The sequence below is a fragment of the Phyllostomus hastatus genome, unplaced genomic scaffold (assembly GCF_019186645.2).
Source record: "Phyllostomus hastatus isolate PE091 unplaced genomic scaffold, TTU_PhHast_1.1 phas_contig_137, whole genome shotgun sequence".
NCBI lineage: Eukaryota > Metazoa > Chordata > Mammalia > Chiroptera > Phyllostomidae > Phyllostomus > Phyllostomus hastatus.
This window is the reverse complement of record NW_025333583.1, coordinates 5757339-5764195: the sequence shown is the minus strand read 5'-3', so window position 1 is coordinate 5764195 and position 6857 is coordinate 5757339. Positions and strand designations below refer to the sequence as shown.

The 6857-nt window shown below is 40.1% G+C and overlaps 1 protein-coding gene across 3 annotated transcripts in view; it reads right to left on the bottom strand.

The window, feature by feature from the left end:
• Positions 1–437: 437 nt before the first annotated feature.
• The window catches only part of PAX3 (paired box 3), a 91101-nt gene continuing 84681 nt past the window's right edge, over positions 438–6857 (bottom strand). For 2 of the 3 annotated variants that reach the window (XM_045854913.1, XM_045854920.1), the window contains exons 8-9: positions 1172–1418; positions 654–688 (exon numbers count right to left, since the gene is read on the bottom strand). In XM_045854913.1, the coding sequence (XP_045710869.1) occupies positions 654–688; positions 1172–1418 (282 nt within the window). Of the gene's footprint in view, positions 505–653; positions 689–1171; positions 1419–6857 lie in introns of those variants that run through there. The other variant, XM_045854904.1, reaches the window with a different exon arrangement.

Sequence of the window (6857 nt, the reverse complement as noted above, 5' to 3'; positions counted from 1 at the left end):
CCTTCCGGGACATGTAGTAACAACTGAAGTACAACTGAGGATAAGATAACAAATAATTTATTGGGGAGGTCCTTTACTACTAGTCTAACTTCCTAAAAGTGGTGGCATTTATTTTTATATCCGTTTCCAGTGTGTAAAATGAAGGATTCCTCCATTCTTGCTTCATTAAGTGAGCAGTGTGAAAGTTGTACAAGTGTCAGCATTGGGTATCGATCACGTGATGCTTTAGAGAATCTCTGACGATATTCTAGAACATTCGGTTTGCCCAGACCAGTCCAGATAAATCTCACACTCGCATGTGCACGCACACCCATGCATGCACACCCATGCACACACACAAATGGAATGTTTTAGCTCCTTGATCATCAGCACTAAAGAATTGGGATATTTGATAAGTAGCCATGTTAAATCATTGCCTTAAAATGTTGCATTCATCTTTATTGTTCCGGGTCTTCCCTTTCTCCACTGCTTTTGTCCAGCGTGTTCAAAAGAATTTGAAACCAACTACTGGAGAAAGAAAATCAATCATTCTCCTTTTTCTCCTGTTAAGACTGCCCCCCAGAAGGGTGATATATTTTTCTGAGAAGATTCTTCATGTTTCAGCTGTGGAGACCAGAACCAGGGCCAGTTTCAGCTCCAAGCGGACAGTCCATTTACGCGATATCTGGCTTCAGATAATGAAAGGCACCTGCAAGAAAACACACACAGCTTTTTAGGTCGTGCTGGGACAATTCACAGCAAGGGGCAAAATCAGATACAGGCTGACAATGTCATATTTAATACCGTGGTATCAAAGGATCGAGACTAATATTTTTATTCCTGAGACAAGTTTGACACAACTCTGTGTCTTTCGGATTACACTCCACGTGATCCTTGAGCTGACCTCATTAAGAACATATGTTTCCAATGCCAGGGGTTATTTTATTCCGGCCAACCCTCGTGTTTCACCTAGTGGCAATCAGGTTTCACATCTCAGCAATTAATAACCGCAAGATGTTGTTGACATCGGTTAAGAAAATAATTGTACAAGCGAGTCCTTGCTGGAACAATCAGCTGGCTTTGCCACAATGTCAATCCTGGGCTGTGAGGCTGAATCAGACCGCCACCTCCCCTTGCTTGACATTTTTTACCCTCCCAGAAGCAAAGACGCCCTAGAAAACGCAAGACGTACTTTGTCCGTACTGCCCATATTGGTAGCCTGCGACAGCATCCATACTGTAGCCGGTGGTGCTGTAGGTGGGTGGACAGTAGGACTGAGATGTTGGCAGACTGTCCAAGCTCTTCATGTGCTCTAGTCTCTGACTGCAGCTGGCCGACACCGTGGTGGTGGGTTCCAGGCCCCCGGTGAGAGGGGAGAGAGCGTAATCGGTCTGGGGCTGATGGGGTACCCCACCGTGGTTGGTCAGGAGTCCCATTACCTAAAATAAACCGGCAGATTTAGGAAGGCGCGAGAACTCGAGGGAGACCAGATCATAGGGTATCGCTGACAAAACGACTGGAAAAGTCCCATTTTCATTCCTCTAGAAATCTACTCTTAAAGGGCTGTCCAGAAGACAGCAACCTCAATTCAAAGTGGCAGGGATATTACATCATGCCCAACAATTACGTCTGACTGCAGTTTCAGCAAAGGGAAAGGGGAGGGCATGTGAGGAGAAAGGGAAAAGAAAAAGAAGGAAGGAAAAGAAAGAAAAGAGAAAGAGAGTGATAAAATCGAACCAGGATTTCAAAGGAGAAGGGAAGGAGGGACACAGGGACAGAGCTAAGGAGAAATTATATCTGCTCATGTAGAATAATATCGAACCATATATTACATCTATTTTGCATGTCATTTTAAACAGGCATTTGCTTATATGATTTTCAAGTTAAATGAATTCAAATCAAATTCTCTTTCATTATTTTGGGATCTCTGTATCTTTTTTGAAAGTGTTCCCTCTCAAAGTTCCTCCCTATCTGGGGCATCCATCAGTAATTAGAAATAATTACTCCATCCCTGATGCTTTCTTGTACTTCCCTCACCCCTCCCCCCGCGTGATTGTTACTTCAGTCACCTACATTGGGTTGCAAGAGATTTGAGGGGAGTAACCTACTCAGCTTTATGTGCCCAGTGCCTAACACAGTGCTCAGCACTTATTAGGGAATGAATAAATGAATGGATGCACGGATGAATGAATGAATGAATGAATGAATGGTAAATGATTCTCCAAGTAACTACTTCCATTGCTTATTCTTCCATTTCTTCTCTAAGCTAAAATTTCACATACAATAAGTGTTAAATGAACAGAAACACCCAAAATGCAAACATGTTATAAAAAGTCCACTCTGTTTTGTCAATAACCCTAAAGAGCAAGCAAACTTAAAAAAACAACAAAACTGTGATAACAGAACCACTTTCAGATTAGCACAGTGACATGCTTCACAAACTCAGGCTCGCTGACCCTTACAGCACCTTGTTTCAGAAGTAAGTGGATAATTAATTTTGCAGCTGGAAACCTGTCACATGAGAGAGGAAGTGATTGAGAGAGGAAGTTGATTTTTCTCAAGTTCATACAATTCAGTGGCAGGGCTGATGGAGCAATTGCAGAAAAAATCAACTGCTGGGTAAAGAGCCCCGGGTGCTCACAAAACATCACCTGCTCACAGAGTGCGGAGAGGCAGGGGCCCAAACTGGTACAGCACTGCTGTAACAGTCCTGTTGTGTTTTATGATGTTTGAAGGCTATGAAGCTTCAAGTGTACACAGAAGAGCAGGAGGCGGGGGCAGCGATGACACCCCATGCCTGACTCTGAGCCTCGAGCTGCCCTCCACGGATATTCAGGCTCTAGCAGCCCGGAGAGAGCCTCCAGCAAGGCAAGAGGGAGAGGCTAGTCTCACATCCCAGAAAGCATCCGAAATTAGATTCCAGAAAACAATGAGGCCACAATCCCCTTCGGGAAGGGTTTGCATAATCCTCACAGCTAAACACAATCTTCTTGAAAGAAAGCTTTAAACTGATCCATCTTCAATTAGCCCCAAGAGATGAGGGAGACAGAGAGAGACCCACCACCACCTTTTGTAGATTACCCCTGTCCCCACTTCTTTGTCAAGACGTCCAACTTTTTAAGGCCATTTCCAGATTGTCTTCAGCTGTGTGGTGAAATATCTTTTTTAAATTCTCTAAAAGTTGCATATATTCTAAAAAATCACCATATGCAACAGAGCATAGTTTTGTTTTCTTGGTGGTTTGGGGGAAATGAAAATCACAAACTAAAGTAAGAGTCAATGGGATTCCCAGCCCCAGAAGAGCAGAAAAGCCACAGAAGCTGGGGGGGTTGGGGGACCCACTCCACAGTTTACAGCGAGTTACTTCATTCATTTTCTCATTTATGCTAAAAAGCTGCACATAAGTTAGGAAGCACTAAAGTTATTTCCTGAATATTCTTCCAACTATGTGGGGTTTTTTTCCTGCCTTTCCTTCAGTTGCATAGATGATTTTATAGTGCATACTTGGTAAATGTATAGACTTCAATTTACATAATACTTTATTAAATATTTCATTTCAAGCCAAAATTACATTTCTATTAGAAGGAAAGAATCTTCTAAATAAAGGTCGTTTGGTGCAAAATGCACTTTTAATTAAGTCAGAGATACCTCTTTGTGTACTGGCATAACGGGCAAAAATGGATGGGGAAAATCAAAATACCAAAAAAGTGATTTCTTAATGAAAAGGAGAGAATGATATAGGGTACAAATATTTTACTGTAAATAAGCTGTGCTCAATTTTTAAGAAACACATAGAAAAGGCAATTCTGTAAGTATATCAATCCAGAGAAGAAAATTATCCAGTGGTACTAGGTAAAAAGGAAGATATTTTACACTAATAGCATCCTTCATGAAGACAGATACTTGAAACTCAATTAATGGTATGTCACTTTAAGGAAGAAATGGAATACTCTACATACAATTATAGTTGGAGAGTAAGAGCAGAATTTTATTCAAAACATGCACACTCTGCCATGAGCTATATGTACATTTTTTGTGATAAAGTTTTTTTTTCATCCTCTGCCATACATTTCTTGTTTGCATAACTTTGAAGGCAGCAATAACTTTTACCATGAAGGAAAACCATGCAGATTCTAAAAGAGAAGAAATGAGTCCTGCCTATCAGCAAAATTCTGCTTCTGATGCTCATGGAGCAACTTTCTGCAGTTGCTGAATTAGAAAAAAGGTAGGACAGGATTTAAATCTAACACCTTGAAATATAACTATTGGCGGGTGAAGATCTCAGGCAGAGCTATATGCTAGGGCAATAGAGAGACAGTTCCTCAAAGATTCCAGGGTACAGTGTTCTTAAGACAGTGGGAGCGTAAGCCAATCAGAAAGGATGGCCGCTAGGTGAAAGAAACAGAAGAGATGCTTGTTGGGTCTTCCTACCGGTGTTGTCACTTGTCACACACAGGAAGCTAGTGACAAGTGGCTCCTGCGTTTTAGCAAGAGCTCTTAGCTCAGCAGCCCAACACTTGCAGTGGCTCATGTGAAGAAATTAAGAGGACCAGAGACCAATTACCTTTGGTCCTTTTGATTTCCCTGATAGAGCCCAAGAAATAAGACATTCTCCTACAAACTCATATTTCCATTGGGATCGTCACAAATTGTAATTGTGATTTGTTTCCCAAGCATTGTAGGAGGATGAGGAAAGGCATGCTAGGATTTTCCTACATTTGGTTGCAAAGTGAAATTAATAAATAATTATAACTAATGGGATTTATTTCAATAGTTCACATTGATAAGACTTGAGAGATGTACATTTTAATAACTTATCACTTAAAATGTAAAAATGAAATCTGTTGGAAAAAATAATGAATACACAAATATAAAATATATTACTTTCCCCTGACATAGTTTAAAACCTCAAACCTCTGTGGAAGGGTCCCATTACATTCTTATATATGTTTCTTTAAAAGCTATTTTCTATTTCATGTGGTTTAAGGAAAGCTATGAAAATTTCTTTTCGCTGCACAAAGAAGTTGGTAAACGAACTTCTTGGAACCATCCCCCCACCCCGCGAGGATGGTTATGGAATGTCTTCCAGTCCTTTTCTCTTTTAGAATATTAACAGGATTTCTTATGTACATGCTTTTCCTACAGCAATTGTAATTCAAAACATAAAATAAAATCTTAATTTCTTGCAAAGTGTGTTTTTTTCCTCTCATAAACCATTAGTTAGTAAGTTATCCCTACTAGAGGGATGGCCACTTTTGCCTGACTTTTTTTTTTACTTTGGAGAAGGAGGAGCACAACTGCCTGCCTTTCACAAACTATTTCAAAGGAAAAGAAATAAACTTAATTCTGTCTCTGGAATACTGGCCACGTTAATAAATGCCATAGAAATATAAAGGGTATTTTTTAAAAAACTTCCTCTCATCCCTCCAAAGTTGACTGACTACAGTAACTATATTTATTTGCTTAATCTGGATATCACTTATTTCCAGAACCAAACCAATATTCAAACCTCTGCCCAAATGATTTTTGCAGGACGGGTGCCCCTGAAGGCACCCAATGGTTAAATCTCAGTGACCGCATCTCCAAGGCTGAAAAGCCTACGCTGGAACAGCAGAGACTTTCCACAAAACGTTGTCCTCAGATTCAAATGCCTTAGGAATTATCCTGCAGTTGATTAGCATCTAAATAATTAGATTTTGGGCCCTGTCTGTTTGAAAGCTATATGAGGGGAGTTGCCTGAAGGCAGAAGTTTCTCTGAAGGTAAGCAGGGTGACCTTCTCACCCAGACCAGAGTTATGGAAAGGGCATGGCTGGCCTCCACCAAACCTGACAGAAACCCAGCGCCTGGAACATGCCCCGCTAAATACAGCATTATTTTTTATTTTAATCATTAGCTCCTTTTACAAGTAGCTACGTTTAATGCGTGATGAAAAAGTGTGAGTACCGGACAAGGGGGGTTCAGATGCTGCACGTATTTGCACGTTTTGTTTGTGAAAGAATACAGTAAGTACTGTCTCCATTAAGCTCTGAGTAACACTCTATGCTTTAATCTCCAGTCCTGTGACCAATTACAGAATCGGTTCCACTTTATCAATTCTTTAGAACACCTATTTCTTAATAGAGCTAGGCTGTTAAATTGGTAGGAATATTCTTTAGGGACTGGTGCCTAAAATATAAATGTAGGCAAAGAATTAGCATAGAAAAGGCTTGCAAAATGCATGTATATGTATATGTGCATACAGACATACATCCATAATCTGTATAGTTTACATCTAGCTAGTAATGAACAATCATATTATGTCCATCTATTATCAATAAAGTAAAGCCCATTAAAAAAAACCTTATTCTATCTAAATGAAAAAGTATGCCAGTTAATACATTTGGTATTTGACTATGTTAGACCTACCATGGGCCGTAATAAAGTTCTCATATGTTTTAATTCATTTACGCATGCCTGCATTTAATATGCTTTCTGACCATGTCTACAATTAATATGATTTATGAGAAAAGAACATGTGCAATATTGGGGAGGGGAAGTACAACATACATGTTTTTTTTTCCTTCTATGAATGAAAAATATAACAAAACAGCTCAAGGAAAATTGTCGGCGGACAGCATACTGAGACGGACTGACAGAGCCCTGAGTGAACTTGGGGGAGTTAATGATATCCTCTTATCTGACCCTGACACATTTGCAGCATGTAATTTACAGAAGCTCTGTCCAGGGAATCTTGACAAATGCTCCTAACGATGTCAGGGCAATGTTCCATTCTAATGCAAAACAGATGCGGGTCAGATACCCTCATTCATCACTTCACACGAGAGTCTCAAACTCTTTCGGGAAGGAATGACATTACCTGCTGTTAACTCTTCTCGGT